Source organism: Festucalex cinctus, chromosome 18 (genome assembly GCF_051991245.1).
Source record: "Festucalex cinctus isolate MCC-2025b chromosome 18, RoL_Fcin_1.0, whole genome shotgun sequence".
Lineage (NCBI taxonomy): Eukaryota > Metazoa > Chordata > Actinopteri > Syngnathiformes > Syngnathidae > Festucalex > Festucalex cinctus.
Window position 1 is genome coordinate 6,464,129 of NC_135428.1, and position 27,500 is coordinate 6,491,628.

The following is a 27,500-nucleotide window of genomic DNA, read 5'->3' on the forward strand; positions in this document are numbered from 1 at the left end:
GTTTAAAATCTATGCTAATTGTCAGATAAAGGAGAACCTAATTTGCTTTTTTTACAATATTGTGACCTTTTTTAAATATCGCCAACCTCCCCACAATATTGTGATAATTATCGTATCGTGACCTTCATATCGTGATAATATCGTATCGTGTTGTTTGGATATCGTTACATCCCTAGTACTGATAACTTGAAATAAGGACGAGTATCGGCCCAATCACCAAACACTGTTCGAAGATGTTCAATCAGATTCAGATCAGATCTCTTCAAAATAGTCAATGTTTTTTTTTCTTAGGCATTCTTGGCTATTTTCATCCATTGCTAGTTTTTCTTTGGTCAACAAAAAAGTGACCAACAAATGTGTCTACATGTGTAATAGTTGAGACAAATTGATATTTAGCAACAAATCTACTTTTGTTCTTGTCTGGTTGTAAATACATTTAGTGAAGCCAAATGATTCAAAGTTCATAATTTGCATGCATCAGTCAGACTTTGTTCATTCTAATATAATTTTGGTGCTCATAAGAAACATAGTAGTACAGGTCTGGCGGCCATTAGATGAGATTACTTGTCATAAAGGAGCCATCATCAAGCGTATGTTGTCGGTTGTTTATTGAAATGGTTTAAACAGTACATACAGAACACATGGACAGCAACAATATCCGTGTTGCCCTACATTGCTGGGAAAGCGCAACCTTCCCATCTGTGTTTTTGTCTATGGGGCACATCTGCAGTGTAGGTGTGGGCAGCTCCTTTCACAGCTTGGAGTGCTCGCAGATCAGCAGCGGATCACACAGACAGACAGTTTTTACATTATACAAGGCTTGCGTGAGCTCAGGATTTTCTCGCCTTTTGTCGTACAGCCCGGTTTTCGGAATAGCAGATCAAAGCTTCACTCAGTGCGCCTCACATAACATCATTTACACATCTGTGAAATCTACAATCACGGAGAAGACTATGGAACCTCTCCTGCATTCATGACTGGGGAACTTTGACCAGAGACAAAGGTTAGGCGGGGAACGGAAATGGTCCGGCTTTTTCTGAGCAGCTATCAGTAGATTATTTGAGCTTTCACAACCGCTCATTAATTCTATTGCTGCTTTGCTGTATTGGCGATTCGCTTTCTTCTTTTCACACGAGCAAGCTATTCATTAGTTGAGGATTGATGAATATATTATTCAATGCTAAATTGTCAACGGCGAGTCCACAACTCATGAAATATGTATCCGTCAAGAAAGATGTTCATTTCGGCAGCTGTTTCATATAGCCGCGATGAAGCTGAGGTCTCTGTCTGTTGCTGCTACTAACTGTCACTCAAGGGCAAACCCTTGTTGATGTTTTGCTCTCGTTGATTATTGTGTTGATTTTGTCATAATAAAAGCTGCGTGAAAGGCACATTTACCCCCAGGGTGTATTTTGGCGTCAGGGATAACTTTTCTAATTTCACACTCACATTTTGACAGATAAGAATTCCAAAATAAATAAATGCAAAATAAAAACTGCTAATTAAATACCAAGGCAGGTATAGGATGCCACCGAAAATAAAATGAGCACATTTTCTGATGTAATTGTGAGGCCAGGACATCCATTAAAGCCATTTGCGAGATCATCAGCGTTCATTTTAGAGCTGAAACTAGATTGACTGCCCTCGCGGCGTCTGTGGAGAAAAAGCAGGTAGGGAGTGTTTTTGTGTTTTGCTCAGCTGAAGTAGCTCGACTCAACGATGAATGACTGTGTTCTCTAGGAACTCTGTGGTTGATTTAATTGAGTTGAATTAAACCTAAGCCAGGTAGAAATGGAGACAGAGAGAAAATCTATGCTGTTGATCTATAAAAGCCTTGAGGGCTTCGATTCGGATTACGTAGATGATTTTGCTGTCTGGTCACAGTCACACCTCAGTCTTATCCCTGGAGTCCATTTTCCGCATTTATTATATATTGTTTCGGTGGAGAACTGATGGCAGATTGCCCTCAATTTTGGTACAAATGTTACAAATATCCAATTATCTTTTTTTTTTTGTCTTGACTAAGATGGGGTGCCATCAAGAGAGCCAAGTAAATTAATGCATTCATTAAAGATTTAAAGGAGCAGGTAGGTGTAAGACAAAAAATGGCTTCCTGTGTTCTTGTCGAGACATTCACAAGACTGTCTTCTATCATTCTGTCGAGTAATTATAAACATTGCTAGCTAAATCCATATCTGGAACACAATGAATATGATCAGCATCAAGTGGAGAAAATAGGTGACGGTGCCAAGAACAGGTCGTCCCTACAAAATTGATGAAAATATGAGATGAAAACTGCTCAGGGTGGCCACCAAAAAAAAAGGCTGACAGCAATACTGAAGTAACTGCAATATGATTGGCGGAGGAGACATTTGACAGCGGCTTTTTCTTCCAGGTCAAGTATTTTAATCGTTTTCATGCATTTAAAAACAAAAGGCAATGACGTTTTGACAATGTATCAAGTAAAAAGTACATATACTCATTTTAAAAAGTAACGGATAAAAGTAAAAAGTTGTTTAAAAAATGAATACTTGGGACGTACTGAAAAAACTACTCAAGTAAAATAAAGTATTTGCACTTTATTTCCCATCTCTGCGGACAACAATCATCCATCTGGTCTATAAACCTACAAATCTATAAACTTGGAATCTCCCAAAGATGTGTGTGAAAATTAAGGTAAAATAAGAATAAATAAATAAAAAAAAAATTAAGTTGTTACAACAGAACATAGAACACGGCAGAGTTATAAAATAAGGAACGGTTTCGTACTTTTTTGGTAGGTTAAAGTGACATGTGATTTTTATTTTTTTTTTCTTTAAACCAAACAAAAACAGAGCAGCAGGAGGGAAAAAAAACAACACCAAGCACAGAGTCTTCTGAGTTGTGGCCCACAGTACACACCACTGTTGTACAGTCTGATGGCGTTGGGCACAAAGGAGTGCCTGGAGCTAGCGAAAATGTGTTATATTCTGATGAAACCGAGGTTGAACTTTTTGGCCAGCTTTCCAAAAGGTACATTTGGCGCAAATACAACACTGCACATCTACGAAAGAAGACTTGTACCCAGAGTGAAATGTGGTAGTTGCAGCATCCTGCTTTGGGGGCTTTTTTCCTTCAGTTAGAATTTGGACCTTTTTCAAGGTGGAGGGAATTATGAACAGTTCCAAAATACCTGTGCAGTGTTAGCACAAAACCTTCCGGATTCTGTTAGAAACTCAACATTATTTGGTTTGATTTGAATTAGTGGTATTTGTGCATCCAATTGGCTTCCTGTTTTGTTTAACCTAGAGGTTAAGTACTTGTACTCGTCTCGCTAGTCTCGTCTTGATTGAAAGTGGTATTGAACATCTCTAGCAATTAGAGTATGTAATTGTATGTGTTTGGGGATGAAAATGTTTATTTTCCATCTCTTAATTTCAGCAACATTTTTTTCCCCTCATTTATTTGGAGTCCCTAACCCCAATGAGTAATGGCGCCTGCTTTAGTCAACATCATCAACACATAGATGAATAATTTGTTTACGCCTATACTGAGAAAAAAAAGAAAAAGAAAAAAAGACAGGAATTCAGCTGTTGATAGGTTTCTGCTGCCAATGCACCGTTAAAAAGCAAGCCTGAGCAAAGGTGCTTATCTCAACGTGTTGGTCTTTCTGTGCTCTGGTACATGATGCCGTATGTACACAGGCAGGGGCGCGATCTCGCCTTGTCTTTGGTTTTCTGTTTTTGTCTTTGCTGTCTTTATCGTGCTCCCAGCGTGCTCTTTCTCTTCTGTCTCCTCTCTGTTTCAGCCCTTTGCTCTCCTATTACCTCACTTTTCTATTATATTCCCATAACAGGCCTGTCATGTCCTAAGAAATCACCTCTTGTTCTTGAGTATTGCAAGATGACACATTGAAATGTTTCAAATGCTATGATTAGCCAACATTGTTCAAGGGTTCCCAGAACAAAGCTGCTTAGGGGCAAAAGATAAATCCATGCTGTGTTTTTATTTATCTGCTACATTGCAATCTTTCTTACTATTGTGGCAGTGAAATGATGCAAGTGGGGGGTGGAGGTGGGCCTTTTCCTGCCATATTAATATGAAGTTAAACCATAAGGGAATTGATGGTGCTGTTCTGCGAGCTGGGTCTCCCAACCTTTTGATCAAATGAAATATTATGCAGCTAATGTTGATTTATGTATATGCCAGTGTTATTTTTGCTTTGGAGTAGAAACATATCCTGTGTCCTTTTAAATAATAAAACACATATGCTGGATTCGGTTGCCATGAGACTTTGATTGGCTGTAAGTCACTGTATCAACATAGCATGTGGAAGATTAAGTTTTACTCTGATATACAGCTTTATGTGAGAGCATGAGATCAGCAAGGACATGTTTACTACAAGTTGTTGAAAATTATAGATGAGGGCAAATCTCAGACTAACAATGTGTATTAGTATACCAGTTGTTTTACCAATACCACTAGTATTTTTCATACATAAACTTATTTAACAACAACAACAACAAAAAAACAGAAAAGGATGGCAGTTAATTTAAAAGAAATCCATATAATATTTCACTATAATATTTTGTGTTAAAATTACCGTATTTTCCGCACTATAAGGCGCACCTTCAACAAATGACATATTTTAAAACTTTTTCCATATATATGGCACTATAGTAGAGGATGGGGTTACGTTATGCATCCATTAGATGGTGTTGCGCTAAAGGGAATGTCAACAAAACAGTCATATAGGTCAGTCAAACTTTATTAATAGATTACAAACCAGCTTTCTGACAACACCATTCACTCCCAAAATGAATAAACAGCTGTTTTATTATTTTCTCTGAGGTAAAATATTAGTATTAGCTAGCGATCCAAGATGGCGGGATCTTCTGCGCATGTGCGTCACCGATCGTGCAACGGTCACCGACAGCGAGACCTGTTGCGGCTCAATATTGATCCATATATAAGGCGCACTGGATTATAAGGCGCATGGTCAGCTTTTGAAAAAATTGAAGGCTTTTAGGTGCGTCTTATAGTGCGGAAAATACGGTACATGAATTTATGGCTTTTTTTTTTATTCTTCTAATTTATAGTTCCTGATCATAAAATGGTCACAATTGGCCACCATACCTTGAAATAAGGTCTGATATCGGCCCAATACCTGTTATTGGTACTCACCCATCCCTAGAAATATATATTTAATGAGTTGACAATTTATCCTAATCTAAAACGTTTTCCTTGATGAGTTAATCTGCGTCCATTCATTTCATTTAAACCTAAATAAATAAAAGATCATTTATCCTTCCGCACCTTGTCCAGCTGCTGCAGCACCTGCCACTGAGGTGGAAAGAGCAACTAATGTTGTCTGGCTCGGCACATTTGGTTTAGAAATAGCAAACACCTTTCACCACGCAACCCGTTGAAAATTTAGTCTCCCAGACTCAGCACATTTGGATGCCTCTTATGCTTTGGTTGTACTTTTTTTTTTTTTTTTTTTAAATGATGACTCTGGACAAATTCAAGGGAACTGTTGTGTATAATGGAGCCATATTTGAAATGGTGTGGGTGCAGTTTTTGCTGAATTGATTGAAAGTCACATATTTGAATATTTTTGCCAACCAAAGCCACCGTATAGAATAGAATAAGATACATTAATGTATAATCCTATGAATAGCACTCAAATTGTTTCGACGTTTACCAGTACCAATAAAAAAACAAAAAATATAATCACTGATTTATAGCACGTCATACACAACATAACTCAATATGCTTCAAATACTGTAATTGAAAGTACATTTAAAGCAGATTTAAGAGCAAAGTAAAGACTTTTTCAATTACTAAAAGAGCATACAGTTGATGAACAAAATTTTCAAATACATGATTTCTGAAAGACGTTAATCCTGTTTTAAAAGCATTCACAGCTTTATTGGAATGTTTTGATTTTTTATTCATTCATATTATTAACTCTATAATAAAGGATAGCAGCAAATCACAAGACCGTATTATACACAAGTGCGTGTTATGCACGGGATTTTACAGCACTTAAAAGTAACAAACAAGAATAAATAAATCATCATGTGTTGGAGAGGAAGAAAGAAGCAATCTCACCGGACTTCTGCAGCTTGAAGATATATTAACTGCTACATTAATTGTTCTGGCAAAATGTCAATTTTTATTTATTTTTTTTTTCCGGCAGAGATTGTTGAGGAATAACGGGTGAAGAAAATTGTCAATTTTAACTAAGCTTGTCACAAGTGCAACCGTGTCAGAAAAAGTGTGAGGCGTGTTGAAGTACTCTTTGAAGTTTAAACAGCAGGAAAATGTTGAGCAAGAATTATGCGGCGATGGCAATTCAACAGCTGCAGCTGGGTTGGCGAATGCCAAGTCATAATGTCTCAAAATCAGCTCTCGCGGCCAACTCAAATTGTGCTTGGAAAGATGCAGAGTAACATTGCCAACAAACTGTTTATTGCATCTTAGATTTGTTGAAAAGAAAGGAATTGCAATTAGAATCGATGCGCAGAACATTAATCACAGTCAAGAGTGATAAGATCTAAATGGCATCCAGTTACCGCAGACGTTACGGATAAGTACATCTTGGTAAACGAATACAAAACGGCTGCGGACGAGACTATTTTTACGTTATCGAGTGTCTTTAGTGTGCACGCGTGTACACACGCTTGCGCCTTTATTTGTGCGTTTTCCTGTTTTACGTGTGTGCATGCTCCCAGAGGGGAAACAGGCTGCGCGGGGTGTTATCTGCTTCTGCAGAGGGTGACAGCTAATCACCAGCCCTGACAAACACCAGGGGAGAGGGGAGGGAGGAGAGATGACAAACGAGAGCGAGAGGGGGAGATGGCACTGGGCAGGGCGATTGACATTCGAATTCCACCGAGTAACCGCAGAGTGCCTCGTATCCTGTCATCGCCGTGCCCGGAGAAGTTTGAATCCAGCCGCGGACGACCGCAGAGCCGCCAACCTGGCCCACTGACAACTAATAAACCCGCCTTAGCATGACAGAAAGCCACGAAGAAAACAGTGATGAGTTGAATACGTCTTTGTGTTTGCCAAGTCTGTCAGCACCAGCTTTGATCTCCTACCTGCTGCTCGTAAAATTCCACCGTCTTCGCCCAGGCTGGGTAGCTGCTAACGGAAGCCACCTTACACCGTGTTACCTTGTCAGGTGAACGCAGACTCTCGACTTGATTTTGCGCGCGCTCGATCTGTTTGCGTTGGAGTGTGCCTTGCAGATGGGCTGCGTTCGTGTGTTGACATCGAGATCAGAGGGCTGGGGAAGATGAGTGTCACTGTCATAAAATGGGGGCAGGAAGTCAGGAGATAAGGCAAGACAATTTTAGGTGCATTCCTGATAGTGGGTGTCATTGTAGAGTACAGGGAATAGAGTAGTCACGTTGAAGCCATGTTTCACGTTAGGGGTGTTCAGAACTATTTTTTTTCCAAACCAATACCAGTACAAGTGCCTATTAATTATTATTATTATTATTATTATTATTATTATTATTATTATTATTATTTTATTTTTTTTAAATACATACCCAAGTCTTGAGTAATCCCTGATATAAATGCCAAGTAGGCCTACCAATACCACAAGTCCATGGGTCACCAACTCCAGTCCTCCAGGCCCCTTTGCTGCATGATTTAGATGTTTCCCTCCTCCAACACACCTGAATCAAATGATCGGAGCATCAGCAAGCTCTGCACAAGCCTGATAATGATCCTTATCATTTGATTCAGTTGTGTTGGAAGAGTGAATGAAAATAAAATCTATTTTCTATTCTTATTTCGGATTGCAAAACAGTTAATCGGCTGTCGTCACAAGTTTCGATACTCGAAGTAAGTAGAGATGGGACAATATCTAAACAACATTATCATGATATGAACCTCACAATATCATAATTATCACACTAGTGTGGGTCATTAGAAATATGATGTTGTAAAAAATTGCAATCGCAACCTGAGTTTTCTGCTAAATCCATACCTGAAGGTTTGCTCTTCTCCGCCATCTTGAATTACTTTGTAAATGCAGCAGCGCAAAGCATCATGGTCTATGTAGTTCACATTGTTGTGTTTGGCTGAAGTGGGCGAAAAGTCGTGTTTTTTTGGTGGAGATGTGCTGCTTTTAAAATCATAACATGAGGACGACAATATTTAACATCGCAATATAAAGATATTATCGTCACAGCTCGAGAAATAAGGCCTGGTATCGACTTCCGCATCCCTTATTATGTGATCAGCACTAAGAGCTGTGTACAATCATTAAATATTTGGTTAATGGACATTAATGGGCTGCTCAGTTTGATTAACAATGGCCAGCCTGAAATGTCAGTCTTCTCCTGGTGGTCCATTGGCTTCTGGCCTCCATATGGTTTCTGGGCACCCTCCCAGAGACCGCGTGGGTGGCATTATTCGGACCAACTGGCGTCTGTCTGGGTAGCCGTGATGGGTGTCATGCTGAGGGCCTCCGCACGGAGCGACCCTCATCTGCTCACACGGTCGCACCTCTCACCACTTTGCTCTCTCTATCTGACCCTGTCACCAAGGCGCGGAGTGACAGATTCAGCGAGAGAGAAATCGCACCAGGAAGCGAAAGAGCGGTCGGCGGATCTTTTTCCGATGCAGGCACCCGCTGAAAATCCTTTCTAAATAAAATCAAAGATAACTGTCAGATGCGTTTACTGCGCACGCTGCTTGAGTGCATGCAAATAGCGCTATCAGTGAACAAGTCAGAGGGCCAATGCAATTGCAGAATTGAACTTGTCATCCATTTCTTTAAGCGCAAGTGTTAAACAGTCGCCATACAAGACAGATCAGATTGCACCATCGCGGCCTGTTTCCTGGTGGGGCTGAAAATGGACATTTTGTAATCTAATATCTTATCCACAGATGGTTTGTGGCGCTTTGGTATGGGTGGCCACATATCATCTACGTTTGAGTGCATCCACATCTACATCTGTGTTCTTGCTGGGCGCTAATGACTGTTGGCATTTGGCCGCTATCAGTAGATTGTTAATTAGTATTGAGAGGTTTGGGGGAGATGCACAGATTCCCTTCTATCTCGGAAGCAGATGCGAGTTTGATCCGCTAACCCCGCTTTACTAGTCGATCCTCCATGTGTTGTCAAAGTTTTGTTTGTTGGCACAGAATTCATTAAAGCAATTGAAATGCTCAAAATGAGAGCTACTTCTTGGTGACGGACGGATTAGTGAGAATGGCTACGTGCTCTCAAATAAATTTGGTTGGGGGGAAAAAAATCGAGAACTAAAATTGATTGACACAAGGCAGGGCGAAACTGATCATGTCAATGATTTCTCACAATACATATCAACATACAACACTTTATAAATCTTATCTATTGTTAAAATGTTCAACTTTCCCAGAAAATCACAATGCCCCATCACTGGTAACCTATTTAAGTCCTTGGAGGCTACCTGGTGCCTGCAGGCCGGGGGTTGGTGACCCCTGCTATACACCCTGTCTACAAATGAAACAGCCCTTTGATATATTGACAATAGAGCTGTCAAGATTAATTGACAAGTAATCGATTATCAAATTAATCGACAATAATCGCTTGGATCCGTCCAAATCCTCTAACTTCAGCATGTCAAGAGCAATTGACAATCTTTTTATATATTTTTTTTAATCGTAACTGCAGGCAAGCTGTGGCGGCCATATTTTTCAACAACAATGAAAATAAAGTCGGGCAGTTTAGAAGATCCTTTTAAATGTCCCCAGTAATTAATTTTCTTTGTGACTCGTACGGCATAGAAAAAGAAGAAAGAAAGAAATACAATTAGAAAGATTTCCATATATTCAAAGCCAACCTTTTACAAATCTCGACAAACTCCGAGACACAGAGCTAAAATATTCCTCTTGCACTCTCTAATGTCAGATCCTTTGCCTATTCAGTTAATTGTAGAATAGAAGTCCTGATGGAATTGCTCTGTGACCTTTTAGTATTTTTATTTCCTCAGCCCGTATATTTGCTAAGTGATGGTATTCTGGCTGATTAGCGCACCATAGTCCTCCAGATACACACATGGATACACACACTATTACCAAACACAATGTATTCACTCCCAGAACCCTACTCCCATTGTTCTGCTTTATAACACTGGGAAAGGAGCATCAGTCAAGTATATTAGCTGGATCCTATTACTGTCACCAGATTGCCTCTCTGAGCCATCTTAAAGAGCCCCCAGACAAAACTTCCTGTCATGTTAATCCAAGCTTTAATAAATAGAGGGATGTGTAACCATATTCAAATAGGGCCTTCCGTATTTGTGCTGACAAAGAGAGAGACAGGCTATCACAAAATAACAGATGAAAGCGTTTTGCGTGAAGAGATGAAAAGTTTTCTATCGGCGCTCATTCTATTCAAATCTTAGGAGAAATGACACATTATTGAAATGTCCTTCAAGCTTGAGCTTAATCTAAGTGAGGCGCGAGGTAGAACCACTGGTGGCCATTGTGTGCAAAATACATTTGATTTTGCTTCAACTGGCAGATCATTTGGTGTTCACCTGATGATATCCAAGTATACCACGTAAACCTTGACTCCAAGAACAGATCTGCCAGTGAGTAGCTTCCATTCATTCATGAATAGAGTGCGATAAATAACTCTTACCTCTAAATGGTGGTTCAAAACCCAGCTGCAAAAGGCGCAATAGAAGCACATTTCTGTCCTCGAGTACTCTCAGCGGCTACAGAAGGCCGCGTTTCGATTCACAGCCTTCAAAAAAAAGAAAAGAGCAATACACAGAATTGCATGCTCTCTTCCAGACTCGTGTAACTTCCAGCTAATTGTTCCTTTCCGCTGAAGGGAAAAAAAAAAAAACCTCAAGGTTTTTCACAGTGAGCTGTCATCGCTGCACTTGTACAACAAATCACAAAGAGAATAAGGCCGCTTATTACTTTTGTTACTTTGTCATCGGGATGTTTTATATTTGTCAAAATGACAAACTAATTCCACCCAAACGAGTTGAGATGGAGTCAACAGCACACTCCATTCTTGCCTCAATTACTTCAAGATGAATTGGCTCGTAATTCCACATAATCATCAAAAGTCTCAGTGATTGATTAATCAACCACCTGATTGACTACTAGTTTCTATCGAGACAGCGAGAATAAATGCAAATGTTCAGGAGGTGATCAATGGTGATTTTCGACAGATAATACGTAAACAAATTATAACCATCAGGCACACATTTACACGTAAGAACAATTCTGATCGGCTGTATCGGGATCGGACGATATTTTCCATTTTTTGCAATATCGTGGTCGGCTGTAATGTCTTAATTTGCCTGATCGATCAATGACATGTTACATTAAATGTTTATCAGCATTTTTTTGAAGATTTCTTTTCCCCATACATTTCAATTGCCATCAATTACAAGTGGATTTTCGGTATTTGTGGGCTGAGCCAGGCCCCGCAAATGCCGACAGTCAACTGTAAAGTAAATATAAACTGACAGTAAATATAAACATTTTTTAAATAGATGTATTGATCCATCTTATGATCGAATTTTGGAATGTGGGAAGAAGCTGGAGTAAACCGACACAAGCATATGTTGTTGTGTACTGAAAGGTTTGGATCCCAAATGCAGACACAAATAAGCTTTTCTCCATTTATGCACATCGAGAGGCAAAAACTCAGAGACGCTGTACACAGGACAGGTGGACAATAATCCGACAAACCACACACAATTCTCAGACTGCACCCACAGACAGTGAATCGTAAAGGACTAAAGAACGACCTCACATAGGTCCAGAAATCACCTAACGAATTAAAGGTTGACATCACGAACATCACGTCTCGTAAACAGACACTTGTTACATCAGTACCTAAACAGACACATAATGCTAGATTCAAACCCGCAACCTGCAAAATCGAACCATTTTTCTTGTAAACTCAAAAAGCTTGAATAATTGTCAGAAATGTCAAGTGTAGGTGCCCAGAAAGTATTTCTATTCTGACTTAAAGACATTTGAATAAATAATTGATTATCCAACGGCGTGATGTCTATTTGCAGTGTAAACTTTTGCGTCTTTTGCAACCTTCTCTTCAACCTCATTTCACTATTTAAAGTAACCCCATTGCTTCCAACGGACCGTATTTTTACACAGTGCCCCTCAACATATCACTGCATCATTTGACCTTTTTTGCACCCGTACGTATTTCTGCCTGGAGCTATTTATACATTAACAAAAGAGGAGTGGAAAAAGGTGCATCATTTTGTAAAATCTATTGCGAGTGGGTGTGCGTGTGCGCGCATGTGTGTAAGAAAAATCAGATTGGCTTTGCAGGGAGGAAGAAAATCATTTTAAATAGGTCCTCTGTGTTAAACTGTTTGCTCTGGGGCTTAAGGATTGCTCACCTCTCCAAATACTATTTTAGCTTGAAAGCAAAATATTTCCCTGGCTGAGCTTTCACATGGGAGAATGAGGGAAAGCCCCGGCACTGTAGTTTCATGGCGGTGGCTTGCAGGCATACTCTATTCTGACAGAAAGAGGAGGCACTCTTGCGAGAGTGGCAGAGAGGAAAGGGGCCCTATTAATAAAATGACTCCACAATGGGTAGTTCCTGCAGCTTGGCAAAGGAAGACGAGAAGATTGATGGACAAGGGCAAGGCCAACATCCTCCAAACATACGCAGTTCAGGTATGACGATATGACTGTGGAAGGCCAAATGTGGGACCAGACTGAGGTCCCATTCGTCCAGGAAGGCATGACCTTCAAAGTGATGTTCAGATGTCTATTAGCGAGTCAGAGAGCCTGCCTCACATATGAGCCAAATCATAACGCATACCCTTCATTCATTGCATCTTTAAAGGTTCAGCAACAAGTCAGTCATTTTCCTATAAAATGACCCGTTATGAAAACAATTATTGCAGTAAACATGATACACCAGAATAAAAAAAAATATATAAACATGATTCCACCGAGGATAAGAAGAGATTTTGACTGCATAATTGGTATTACTTCAGGGTTCAAGCACCCATAAAATGATATTTTCTAGAAAAAAAATAGACTGTGGAGACTGATTACTTTCTTCAACTGTATTTTTATTTTTCTGAAGGCTGTCTTATAATGAAATCATATTTTACCAAAACAATGTTATGGCCGCTACTTAAAAATGTAGAATCCTCCTAAAGGCATCTTCTTTTCATAACGTTTCTTTTATAGCAGCTGAGTGCGCCCTCAGCACGACTGTCTTTTTAATTGTACATTCGCTGGTCTGTGAGCCGCACTGAGCCTGTGCGCTTGGATCGGCAGAAGCTCTCTGCGAGAACATCACTTTGCATCACCATAGCGACCTCCTTGGATGCAGAGCAGGGGACCTCATGAATATGTAATTGTGACACATTTGAGAAATTGTCTTCTCTCAAGCCGTTTTGTTAATGTCAACATGAAGGAAACTTGTTTGAATAAGTGTTGACGTTCAGCCCACGGTGTATATAATTAATAATTACGCAGATATTTATGGAGGACCAAAACTACCAAAATAATAAATAAATAAATAAATAAATAAATAAATGTGAACTGAACCTGAAGATATAATTCTAAATTAAATACAAAAATAATATAAATGGAAATTAAAACAACAGATATAAATAAATAAAAGTAACAATAAATACAAAATAAAAAAAGATTAAAAATATACAAACAAAAATAAACGTCAAAATGAATGCAAACATAAATATATCAATATAATTAAATATCAATCACAATGCAAAATGAAATGAATAAAGTAGAGACTAGTGTTTTTATTTATTGATTAATATTTACATGTTTTTATATATTTATTTTTGTATTTATTTTCACATTTCTATTCATATTTGTATTTATTTTTTTATTTGTGATGTATTCATTTTTACTTTTATATGTGTGTTTTCATTTCCTTTTAGATATTTTTTTTTTAGTTTTTGAATTACATTTTTTATATCCATTTTTTATTTTCACTTTTATTTGTTTATTTTGGTAGTTTTGGTCCTCCATAGAAGATGACCAAGAAGACTGCTAGAAAACATATTTTTTAGGGCAATTGTCATTTAACAGTAATAAATACTTATATATTCTGGACTAATCCAGTAATTTGACTTGCAATGATTATTCTAACATCTAAATTATGGGCGAATAACAATACCAGGTGCCAGTACCCGGTCAGTACCCGGTTTTATTTCAAGGTATTGTTGCTTGCGACGTCGTAGTATCAACTGAACTTTTGTGGTATTTTGCTGATCAGGAACTACGAATGAAAAAAATAAGTGTTTTTAAACATAATAATGCAAGATAACACTTACACCAAAGCAATAATGCAACTTTTCATATTCATTATGGGATTTTTGAAAATTGCCCATACACCCATAAATCTGCTTCTTTTAAAGACACATTGTACCTTTCCCGAGAAACTATCAAATCAAAAGTGAGACAAGGAGCTACTGATCTGCCAAGTGGTTCATCCAGATGGAACAAGACAAGCAGCAATGAGATGGGTGGGAGGAGTCATGAAATATCAGTTTCCATCCCTGATAACAAGAAAGCTGGTCAGATCACTGTCATGACGATTGTAGATTTGTAGAAAGAGAAAGGCTCATCTCTATGGTGAACAACCTCCAGCCTAATGCAATTGATGCTGAGAAGCAACTGATCAGCACACGACCTTCTAATTCCTTAACTATCCAGTATATTTCTTGCGCTCTCTGTTGCATGACCGAAAGCCACCCATAGGCTAACAATTAAGAAAACTTGCCCCCGGAAATGTGTAATTACAAGAGCTGAAAGGAAGCAAAAATTTAGCCCTCTGCTCTTTGTTAAACCACCACTTGGAAAGGCACTCGAGCGTGAATGCAGCTCTGTGCGCAATTCAACCTCCTCTGACAATGATATAGACTCCCCTCTACAAAAGAACAATTGAAAGGGTTGTTACAAATTTGTCCATTGTCGCTGGGCTGCTATCATTTCTCTCCTAATTGTCGTCACTGAAATAGAATATGAGGTGATCTACTCTGCAAAAGGGAGTGTTGATGAAGGGGCAGAGCCAGCTGAGCTTTCTCCTTGACCATGACCCTTATTTGTCATAATGGTAATGATCCTAATGATGTGATACTTCATTGAGCTCTATGGGGATTTTTTTTTTATCAACACCCTTTTACCCCGCTCCCTTTGAAAAGCTATGGTGCAGTTCAAACCCAAGAGAATTTGGGGAATCACTCTACTGCTCAATGACTGCCGAGGAAGATGGATGCTTGACAACAAGGAGGCTTAAAAATGTTTCTTCCAATTCATTAGCGATTTCATTACATTGGTGAACGTCTAAGGTGTGTTTGTAATCCAAAAAGACAAAATTAATGGCACCGGGTATATGTAACTCCAAAAACAGTCGTGATAGCTCAAAACAACAACACAAAGAGTTCTAGGTGACCGTATGTGGTTATGACCTGACTTTGTTTGGCATCAGATATCATCCATATCAGTGTCACCCCAAATTGCAGAAAAAGCTCCTCCGGTAGCTTTCCTGCCATGAGTTGAATGTAAATGCACGGTTGACACCCATCTAAATCGCTGTCATAATTCATTTCCAGAGCTCTTAAATCTCCCCCTGTCACCTGGCAGGTCTGCTGTTTTCCAATCCAAACATAGCACATTAGCCCTTATTGATGCCTTTGTCCTTTGATACATAATTCATCACTCACAGAACTTTTTTTTTCCAAATCATCATGTATTTGTCTTTTGTTATGGATTTATTTTCTGAAAGTAGAAAATGCACCGTTTTTATCCGTACATATGTATGTGTATCTAATTCAGGCTAAAAACTGTATATCTAAAAGCACTACTAGTACTACGGCAAGACTGATTCGAGAACTAACATAACCAAATCAACCAGTTTCTCAAGTGAACAAAATTATACTGTTGGGACAGCAAATATGGGACATCGGCATAAGCAAACAATTGATTCACAGACACATAAACAGACGCAAGACACAGATGGGAATGGAACACATAAAGGCAAGCAGCATACCACACTCCCGAGGAATGAGATTGGCGAAACGCTCATTATTAGACAGCAGGGACAATTCATGCAGGAAAAAAGAATTGAAAACCAGAAAATAGGCGGTTTTCATTTTACTCAGATTTCACCATGACATTTAGTTTTAGGTTTCATCAGATTTAAAATCAAATCTTAATCCTATTTTACATGCGGTTTGAACATGAGGTGGCCAACAGGTTCCTCAGCCCAATTCACACTGACTGCGGAAATGACGCGATGCGTTTTCCCGTACTGCAATTCACACCGCGTGCGTTGCGTGTCCGGGAAATCTGAACCCTCCAGACCACAAAATCACGCGGGGTTCACGCTGGAGAGTTGAGTTCACGCAATAACAACCGTGTGTGTATATAGAGTCCTATTTTGTTAACAATATCCACGTTTGCCTGTTGTCGCATCGGTATGCTTTTTGGACATTATTTCTGGGACTTCTACCATGGGTAAGTACAGTGTGTGTTTAAATAGTGTTATTTTGTCATGTTTAATATATTGAGCTCATTTTTTTGTCTTAAATGTGCGACTCATGTCATGCTATGTAGCTAGCTAGCTTCCCTCCCAAATAAGTTCGCAAACGGTTTTATTTTTAAATATACCGGACTTACCTTGATGCGAGACGCGCGACTTCCGGTCCGGCTTGTGTAATTTCTTCAAAATCTGCATGCGACGTCTGGGGAAAAAATAGAACACTTGCGGAAACCTTCCGCATCGCCGCATAGCCTTCCGTACCGCAGACGCACCGCTCCGCAGCTGGTGTGAATTGACACATAGACTTGAATGCGTTCTATCCTTGTTTTCTATCCGCGTCCGTTCTGTAGCCAGTGGGAATTGGGTTTAAAAATGTAGTTTTGCTTCTTAAATTTGTATCCGTAAGTTGAAGTGAAGGACAATCAGAAGAACGATTTCCACTCTTGTCGTTTTTTGCCCCACTTGCGACTACTTTTCAAAATAAGGTCAGCACTGCTTGGCCACAGCTAATTATAAAGAAAATCAATTTTGTGGGGGTTTCCTCACAAATGTGTTGAAATTTACACGAAGCTTCAAGAAGCCAAATGAGTCGTCATCTCATGTCTTCTCTTCACCTGTTGGCCTGGTTAGGATGTGTTATTTGCTGCAGGTTTAGTTAAAGAGCTGCCTGGCCTCTTGCCCCCTCAACTGCCTCTCAGCACTCTCCAATTTTTAAGTGGTCATGGATGGTTCCAGTGCATATACCACCGCAAAATAGACTTCTGCTCTTTTCTTCATTGTCACAAAAGGCCAGCCACTTCGCTGGAGTTCCCTTTCCCCTTTTACATAGTGATAAGACAGCCATTATCCTTTGAACCTTTCTTTTCACCAAGCCAGGAGAAAAGGAAAGAGTGAAAGCGAAGGAGGAGGAGGACAGAGAAAGATTTCTTCCCTGAGGTGAGCCTGGTCTCACCTCTGTGTGGCGGGCTTTTTTGTGCGCAGTGAAGAGGTCCTTAACCTTCTATCAGATGGAGGCACACAGTTGTGTTCTGCTTGAATAACTACATTGAAAAGCCCTCAAGCACAGGAGATGGTTCTATAGAGTCTGCTGGTGCCGGAGAGAGCGAACGGGAGAGCCCGACCGAGAGTGACAGAGAGCGAGGCGACGTCGCTCGACCTGCGAGAGTGTGACCCTCGCATGATGCGCTCGTTGGCTGTTAGAATGCCCATCAGTGCTTCACTATGAATCAGTGTTCCTTGTATGACAGCATGGTTCTCCTCTAATGATGTCACAGCATCATATATTTATATAACACACTTCCTTTAACAGATCTCCCTTCAGCTTTCTGCCTTGGGCTGGCAATGCTTTCAATCGTATCCGTAGCAGCAGAAATGGTGGAATGCGGACTTCTAGCAAGGCCGCCTGGTTGTTGATAGTGTTAGGTTGTTACATAATTCAAGCAGACAGTCAGAATTCAGTAAAATGGACACTGGATGAAATCAAATGCTATTCTTTCTGTCAGCATTGACTTTTAAAAGCAAAGTCAACCCCCCAAAAATGTTTTTGATAATATGTTCTATGCAGCCCCACTGGTCTAAATATGGTATTTTGGTTAATATTGAGCTCTGAGGACTCGGGTTCGAGTCCAGGCTCCGGCCGTCCTGGGTGGAGTTTACATGTTCTCCCCGTGCCCGCGTGGGTCTTCTCCGGGTACTCCGGTCTCCTCCCACATTCCAAAGACGTGCATGGCAGGTTGATTGGGCGCTCCGAATTGTCCGTAGGTGTGCTCGTCTCTGTGTGCCCTGCGATTGGCTGGCAACCAGTCCAGGGTGTCCCCCGCCTACTGCCCAAAGCCAGCTGAGATAGGCTCCAGCAGCCCCCGCGACCCTTGTGAGGAATAAGCGGTCAAGAAAATGGATGGATGGATGGATGGATGGATGGATGGTTAATATTGCGTTAGTGGAATATGAGTTAAGAAGCAAAATCCAGCCATTTTTATCCATCTTAGGGGGCGGCCATTTTGCCACTTGCTGGCGACTGAAGATGACATCATAGTTGCTGAGCTATCATTGGTAGTTGCCTGAGCCCTAAGCAACATTGATGTCATCTTCAGTCAACAGCAAGTGGCAAAATGGCCGCCCCCTGAGATGAAAATAAAAATAGCTGGATTTTGCTTCCTAACTCTAACTCCACAATTGTAATATTAAATCAGAATGTGATGTTTAGACTAGTGAGGCCACATAACATATTATTGTCAAGAAATGTTTAAGGTTGAATTCCACTTTAAAATAACAGACAAATGTTTAGCAGTTGATTAACAATCGTTTCCATCTGCCACAGTTACAAGTTATAATGTCAAATTTTAGTGTTAAGGAGTGATAAATAAACACCTCATATCTTCTCACATTTAATTGAATGACATCAGTTCAGGGAGTACCGCTTGGTACTTCTCACAATGTTTTCCTTTCCAGCAAAAGTGTCTCTTTTTTTCTTCATTGTCCTTTTATACAAAGGCAATGCAGTCGCAATCTCCCCAACTACAAACTGCAGTTATCACACTTTCTCTCACTGTAATGTGATTTCTGTGAGATAACGCGAGGACAGATGATATTATAAATGTCTCTTGATAAAGCTGTTGCTGCTGGTGTTATTGCTTAGCACTAACATTTTATGTTGTCCCATCATATAACAATTAGGTAGCATATTTCTCACAGGTAGCAAAACTCAAAAAGTTTGCTCTAGCTTTTGTATTTATGTGTCTGTTGCGTTAAACGTGTTTATTCTAGGCAAGTTATGAACTGGTGATCATGTTCTTACCGCTGGCATGTATTTTATTTGGATGTAGAATATATACACATATGTGTGGCTCCCGTTTTCCCTGTTGACTAGGGTTTATTAACTCATTCACTCCCAGCCATTTTCACTGAAGCAACCTCGGCGGTTTCCCTGTATTTTGACTGATTTTGCATGGCCCACAGAATATTATGTTCTATTGCTATCAAAACATGGAACCTACCAAAAGAAAGATTAGTCTCTTCTTTCATCAGGAAAAAAAAAAAACATTTCTATCTGTTTCCGTTTTGCAGCAATTAGCATTATAATATAGCTAAGTTACATCATTATTCACAAATCTGCTTAGAACTGTGGGAAAAAACAGCTTGTTTTAACATGGCCCTTGTTGATCTCTTATTCTCTGCTGCCACCTGCTGGCCTGTTATTGCAATAACTGCCATTGCTTCAACCGTTCTCTGCAGTAGAGATCAAACATTCAAAAGACAAATATTAAAGAAATAGCACAAGCTGCATTATAATCATCAGTGTTTCACTGTTCAATGTTAAAATATTTTCAAGAAGGTACTTAGGTTGACTCAACTTAAAATCTCTTGGTGGCTGTTCTGTCACTTTTACATACCTCCCGCAAGGTGCTCATTTTTTGACTGACTGACTGAGATTCACCAGAGTAACTCTAATATCAAAAAGACAAAATAATAACCAACAGACTGAGCTCTAAATCAGCTCTAATTACATTCAAACTTCTCCACACAGAAATACACAATCATATACATCAACACAACAGCCAGGTGACAGCTACGCTAGGCAAGGCTGACAAATTTAATGAGTAGATTTGTGAATTACCATGTCCTAGTTTTTAATTTTGAAAATCGGGTCACCTGAAGTACAGGTATACTACTGTACCATTCAAAGTGAAGACGCAACAAGTTAGCAAAGTGGACTTGTGCGTGGATGGTCCAAAGGATGGTGAGATAGAATCCCTACTCCCGGCCTGTCAATGTTTTCCATCCCTGTCTGCTGTGCCCAACTACAAGATGGATTGCAGCAGTGATGTGATTGCATATGTTTCTTTCGCTATAATTTGTGTTAGCCACCTTATCCAAATGAGAGTTACCTTCACGCGCAAAACTAAAAAATCCCAAAGAGCTGCATGTGGTTGGTGAGCTGTGCAGAAAATCAGCAGGTTCCACACGCCATGCCAACATCTTGCCTGGCAACGTCAACATCTGCGCCAAATGTGCAGCGAGAGCGTGGCAAGAGCAGTGTGCCAGTGCGAGTCTGCCTGGCTGCCAGGGACTACTTTTTATCCAATCAGACAGTTCTGCTTGACTGAGACCCCTATTCTTGTCTCGTCCCATCTTCTCCCAAAGCTTTTCCACCCTCCCATGAAAAACACAGACACGGGCCTGTGCGCACGCATTTCCCCCGCACGGCATAAAGCCTTGGAGGTACATCGTTACACTTACCTAGAAACCATAACCAGGAAGCGAGCGGTGCAGCGTTCTCGCTTTTTTTTTTTCTCACTCCCCTGTCTGCCGCTGTTCCCCGGCTCTCTGTCCTTTTTATATTCCCCCCAAAGACAAAATTACGGAGTGAATGAGCATGCCTCACTCTGTTTTTAAAGCAGTTCTTCAAAGATATAAAAATCACAGGTTGTCTGTGGATAGGAGATGCGTGAAGGAAAAATGCAGCCTGACTATCTGTGTGTGGCTTTATTGGACATGATGAGGGATGATATTATGGTGGATGCTCCTGCTGCCGCGCCTGTGAGATGAGGACGGATGGCCATTTGTCTCACTTTCGCTTAGCGTAATGCATTTATCCGTCTCCTTCCCCAAGAATGGACATCGGTGTTCATCAAACAAATTGTCCAAACAGTTCTCCATTTTCCTCAGTGCTTGTCATTATTGTCATTTTCTGCCACTTTTCACTCACATATCTGTGCCAGAGGATCAGAAAGGGCGCCGCGGTGGTTATTTTTCAGATGATCTGCCATTAATGAACTCGAATGAGTTTGTCAGAAGATGACGCAAAACACTTACTAACAAAGGCTTATTCTTTCCTCTCTTTCAGGTTGACGATGCCATGCTTATGTTTGATAAGACTACGAACAGACATAGAGGTGAGTACACAGTAAACTGAAAAAAAAAGCAGTCATTTTATGTCCTTTCCTTGTGCGATAACACAGAACAGTTCCATTTCACATGATATTAGGTGTCTCATCTGTTGAACAATGAGAGCGTGTCAAACTGATCAATAAGATGGTACGGTGTTTAGAATGCTTCAGCATTAGCTTGTGTGTACTTGTGCAGGTCACGGTGTTTGCGCGTTTCAGAGATGTGCTTAAAGGGTGTGAGATTGTGAGATGCTGGGTGCTGTGCAGTCAGATAACAGTGTCAGATAACGCCCAGGAGAAGCACTGACTTTATCGCACGCTCATCGGCGTCTTATCTTTAGATGAGGGAACGTTTCTCTCTCAAGCAGAGGACTTTCCAAAGACAGGTTTCCTCCTTGCGCCATAAGCCAGCACTGTGTGTTTAAGCCAAACAGCACACTCAAAGGCTGGATTTAACCACTGGTTACCACACATCGGGCTGTCGTTTATCCGGACCGCTTCTCTTGGCTGTTAGAGGAACTTAAAAGTAACAGCGGGCCTCGCTCTGTTGATGTGCGTGTCTCTTTCTGTCTGTCTCTCTCTGTCCTTCTCTCTCCGTCTCGATCATTGTGTCTGTGGGTAGTCAAAAGGCACTGACAGGTACTTCCACAAGAGAAGGATGCAGGCTTTCCTGTCACATCATTCAGTTTTCTTGTTAGTTCGTCCCTCCTTCACACTGAACTAGGGATGTAACGATATCCAAACATCACGATACGATATTATCACGATATGAAGGTCACGATTGCGATAATTATCACGTATATTGTGGGGGGTTGGCGATATAAAAAAACAAAAAAAAAAAACCTCATACTAAAAAAAGCACAAGATTGTGCTTTTGTACATAACAGAAATGCATATAAACCACCTACAATCTTTAATAACAATATTGAGGCGGTTCCTTGCTAATGCAAGCACATATTGATCGCTTCACAAGCAAATTAGGTTCTAAAAAATTATAAATTCTAAAAAATTCTAATTTGTAAATTATTTCCAAAAAATAAATATAAATGGAAATAAAAAGAGCAAAAAAATATATAAATAAATATATAAATAAATATATTTGTATTTAATTTTTTAATTATATTTTTATATCTATTTTTATTTTCACTTTTAGTCATTTATATATTTATTTATTTATTTATTTAGTCATTTATTTATTTTTAATTTTGGCAGTTTTAGGCCATACTGCCAAGTGGAAATATTATTCAAATGAGGGGGCGCTTAGCTAGCCTGGACAATTCCTACTTGTATGTCATGAGAACAATCTTGTCTGTATTTTTTCGTCATTGGTCGAGCGAGCAGCTCGGCAAACAATTAAGTCTCGCCAGCTTGCAATGGAGAGCTCCAGCAATGGACGACTAACTTGTCCACTGTCTGCTCTCACTTGTTATCTAGCAACTCAAGGTGCAAGTTGAATTTTAAATATTTAAAAACAAATAAAATAACCTTAAAATAAACTCAAAATTGTACAGGCAGTTACGTGCTCCCTCCTACGAGCACCAATTAGGAGACAAGCTGCAGCATTTTGGACCAACTGGTGACGCTTGAGGGTGGACTGGCTGACTCCAAAATAAAGTGCATTACATCGGCTTGTAATTGTTCCAACACACCTGGGACCATTAGCTCCATTAACTCCATGCACCTTGCAAGTGAAATTGGAAATTTGTCCCCTGTTTACCAATCTGTACCAAAATGAACAATAGTGATTGAAACGTGGCTTTTGACAATTGAACGCAGTAATCGTTTCTCTCTTGAAACAGGGTTATAGTGTGCATTACAGTCTCTCCCACTCCTTTCTCCTCTGTATCTGTGTGAGTATGCTGTGTAGACAAACTCTTTGAGCCTGGTAAACAGTTTCCAAGTGTGGAACATGTGAACTATAGCGGAAGTGATCTATGGCTTTGAGGGGATTTTGATCTGTCATGACAGGACCCAGTGTGAGGTCTTTGAGACGAAGGCGTTTTCTCCCTCTTCTCCTCTTTCTCCCTCGTCTGCTGCATAGGCAGCCTTTACTGAGAGAGGACGGACGGACACGCCGCTCCGGGACTTTATTAGACGTTTGCCTATGGGCTGCAAAATGCCCTTCAAATGAACACAATGACAGAGACAAAGCCTCGGTTGTGATTTTTTTTTTTTTTTTTTTTTTTTTTTTTTGATGACAACAGCCGTATTTATATTGAGTGTGACAATGAGGCAGGAGGCAGGTGCAGTTAGTTTCTACACTCAGTGGTTCTCTTAATAGCATTTTGATATTTTGTTCCAGTGGGAATTTGAAACAGAAGACATTTACCGCTTTTATCTTGAGACAACAGGTCTCCAAGATGAAACACTTTGAATATTACAGACCCATAAGAAAATGTTAATAATTCAACAGTGCCACTGGTGTGGTTGTGTAATATTAATGACTCGACTGCTCCATGACCACAAAGGAAAGGGCATTAAATATAAGTGAAAGCAGTGCCTTGGTCCACTGACTACACAGCTAGCTGCCTGCAGTCCAAATCAATTTCCCACCTGTGTAGATTTTTATCCTACAGATTGAGTCATGAAAAAATAATTCCAGCTTTTGCTGTCGTATGTAAAAAATAAAAATAAAAGCTCAACAATAGCTCATTTATATCCATCTAAATCCATTATGCCAATATGCAACTTCCTACAGTTCATGATCATATTTTTAAAGTTGTAATAGTAATACATTATTGTCTAAAAACTGTCAAAGTAAACAATCCCCTGTAGAGGTTATGGAAAAAAAAATAGTAATTGCTTATTACTATCTGTCTAGGTGTGCAGAAGATGCATGATTGACACCTGATTATAAGTGTGATTTCTGTGGAGCCGCACTGAATTAGATAGAGGACAAACGTCACACTCCAATAGTAGCAGCATTGTCCTTCAGACGGTCCCTGTGAGGCCGAACGAACGAATGCCACAGACATTCTCTACATTTCCCATTTTATTTCTTTTTGCTTTTTTCTGCTCCCTTTCACTCACTATCTCCTGCAGTCTTTTTCGTCTCTTGCCCCACACCCTGCCCGACTTCACCACCTCTCGTCTTTCTCCCGTCGTGTCTCCTGCTTAGAGGACAATCGCCATAAGCAAAGCCCCCAACAAAGGCCCGTGTAGAGCACCATCTCCTTGGCATTTAAAGGAGTAGAATACTGCCGATTGTGTTGGAAATTGAACTCTCCAAAGCCGCTCTTGCCTCAGCAGCCGTTCATTGTGGACGACTTCAATACCTTTGGTGAGCAGCTTGGACCGTCCGGGGGTTGATGCCAGAGGGCACCTATTGTTCCATGTTTTACCGCAGTACCCTTGTTGCTCCGCCTCTATTCCACCTTCTCTTTTCTCCTGGAGCTCATTTTGTAGCAAGTAGGGATGTGTGCATTCATACACTCTTTACAGGGTATTTTGGCTTATATTTGCATGTTTTAATAGGACAAGGAAGGGAGTGCATAGCAATAGATCCAAAAGCATTTGTTATGTACTGTATGGAGCAGGCGGAGACAACAAAAACTATATGGACAAATGTAATGGGACTGGTCACTAGACACACGAAGTGAAAATGAAGTATGGTAGTCATTTGACTTTTTTTTTTTTTTTTAAGTATATTTATGAGGGTTAAAAGTAGTGTTGTTCCGATACCGATACTGGCATCGGCAGAAGTGCCGATACTGCATTAAAACAGTGGTATCGGTATCGGTGAGTACTCACAAGTAACATGCCGATACCATTAATTCCAACGCTATTATAGGATTTTGGATGCAGCGTCTTGTGTCTTGCTCGTGCACAACATTTACTGGCATGTGACATGTTCACTGCATGCCGATCTAAGATATCCTATTGGCCCCTGAATGCTCTGAACCAATAGCAGGACAGCTTTTTCATGTTGAGGAAAAAAAAAAAATATCAGTATTGTATGGGTATCGGCCGATACTGCAAAGCTGGGTATCAGTATCGGTATCAGGGGCCAAAAAACGGCATCGGAACAACACTAGTTAAAAGGCACTGATGTTGGACTTTCATTTCAAAGGTGTTTTCTGGAACAAGGATCTCTGCACAGTTTTTTTCCCGAGAAAAACCTCATCTCAGCATGGACCTTAATTCTTGCCCTGAAGCACTAATACAGAAACACAAAAATGCATTCCTCAAACTTTTCTCACAAAGTTGGAAGCTTGTGATTGCCCAAAATCTTATTAAGATCAAACATTGAAATTCACAATAGTCAAAAACACAAATGTGTCTTTGTTAAATTGGCAATGTCGACATTCGACTTAGGACTCACAGTGTCTGTGCCTCCATTCCAGATACAAACACATTTTAATTAATCCTTTATTATTTTAAGGAAGTAAATAAATAAAAAACAAGCCTATCACTACCTTTTCCGGTGACGTCATCTGACCAGAGTGAGCAAAACTGTTGCCACTATGCAAAGCAGACCAGACGAGAATAAGAAGCAAAGCTAGTACGACTTCAACCCTGAAATTGTAGACCCTCCAAGCTCATTTATGTCAGCCGCATGGAAACATTAAATAAATGAGCAATACATTCATAAATGATACAATAGCAAAGATAAGACAGATAGATAGACAGATAGATAGATGTCTTGCTACATATAGGTACAGTGGCGGTGGCACTGGAGGGTGTGAGCCCTGCCGCATGTTGATACCTCTCTGCATCCTCCTCTCCGTGGACTGCTCCTGAAGGTGAACAATTCCCTGGTGGCAGGTTGAACTCCTGTGTGGCGATCAGCAGCCTTAGATTCGAGTGCTGTAGGAGTGATGTTGCGCTGCTTCCGGAGGGGCTTGAAGTGATCCTTTTTGACTCCTAGGATATGTCCGGCTGTTGAAAAGCTGACTGTAGAGCATTTGCCTGGGGAGGCTGAGGGCAGGCCTTTGGCTCACTTGCACAAGCAAGGAGCGATGTGATGCTAGGTGTGTGGGATTGGTAAAAGTTCTCGACATAGCGTCTGTGGAAGTGTCGTTGTTGGAGTCTTTGCGGTGGGGAGGCTATGTAATAGCAGGAGGAGACTAACATGCTTTACTCCTCCTTTCAACCTCATTCGGGGCTCGCCGGTGACCGTAGCTGGGAGCAGAAAGTAGAAAGCAGAAGCATCATGTATCATGCTCTACCTGAGCACCAGTAAATCTGAGAAAATTTCAGTATTTAAAATAAAAAATTTAAATAAATGTAAAAAGTAAAAGTATTTAAAATAGATATATTGCTCCATATTCTGATTGAAACGGTAATCGATTATCTTTTTTTTTTCTTATTTATAAAACAAAAAAAACTTGTCGATCGGTGATCAGTGAAGCCTAATGAAATCTTTTAAACATCTGAAATCTAAAACGGCTCATTTATTCTACGTAACACTAGTATCATTAGTAAATTTAACTTATGAGAGGAAGACATACAATATTTACATTTTGAAAATTATGTTTAGGCAATTAATTGGTTTTAATTTCTACAGCAAGATAATCCAATAAAAGCTTCATAAATCCTGACCTTTTCCTCAAGACCTTGACTTCATTTACTTGCTTCAAAGGTGTGAGCTAAAATATTAAAGGTGGCACCTCTGTTTATTTCCACACCTTCTCTCCTCCTCTCTTCCTTTTTTAATTACACCATTAACATGAATGATGAAATCCATGTGTAAGTTTCTTAAATATTGCTCAGTATAAGTTAGCACGCAGGCAGCACCCATTAGCGTAGCTTTAATTGTGTGACTGATTGTAAGCCAAATTCCTTCTTTGCTGTGAATGATGCAAGTGTCAGTAATGTGCAACAGATTTGGGAACCAGGATAAATATTTGTATCAGTGTTGTGCATATTAGGAAAAAAAAATAATGTTCCTGGAGAAGAAAAGCATTCATGGCATTGTATGAGGACTACATTAATTTGTGTATCGCCATTTTTTTCTCCCCCCACCGGTCGTAAGGGCTGTTTTTCCACCTGGCAGAGGAACAGAAGACCGCATGGTGTGTGTCTGTAATCTCTTTACCTGAATTGGCAGAAAAGCTTGCAAGTGCAGCTCCCAGTGTGAAGTTGGCAGGGAGAAG

The 27,500-nt window shown here is 40.1% G+C and overlaps 1 protein-coding gene across 11 annotated transcripts in view; it reads left to right on the top strand.

Annotated features, from left to right (window-relative positions):
• LOC144005816 (RNA-binding protein Musashi homolog 2) overlaps nt 1-27,500 on the top strand; it is a 271,115-nt gene that overhangs the window by 128,347 nt on the left and 115,268 nt on the right. For all 11 annotated transcript variants that reach the window (XM_077504186.1, XM_077504187.1, XM_077504189.1 and 8 more), the window contains exon 7: nt 21,363-21,411. In XM_077504186.1, coding sequence (XP_077360312.1) covers nt 21,363-21,411 — 49 coding nt within the window. The remainder of the gene's footprint in view (nt 1-21,362; nt 21,412-27,500) is intronic.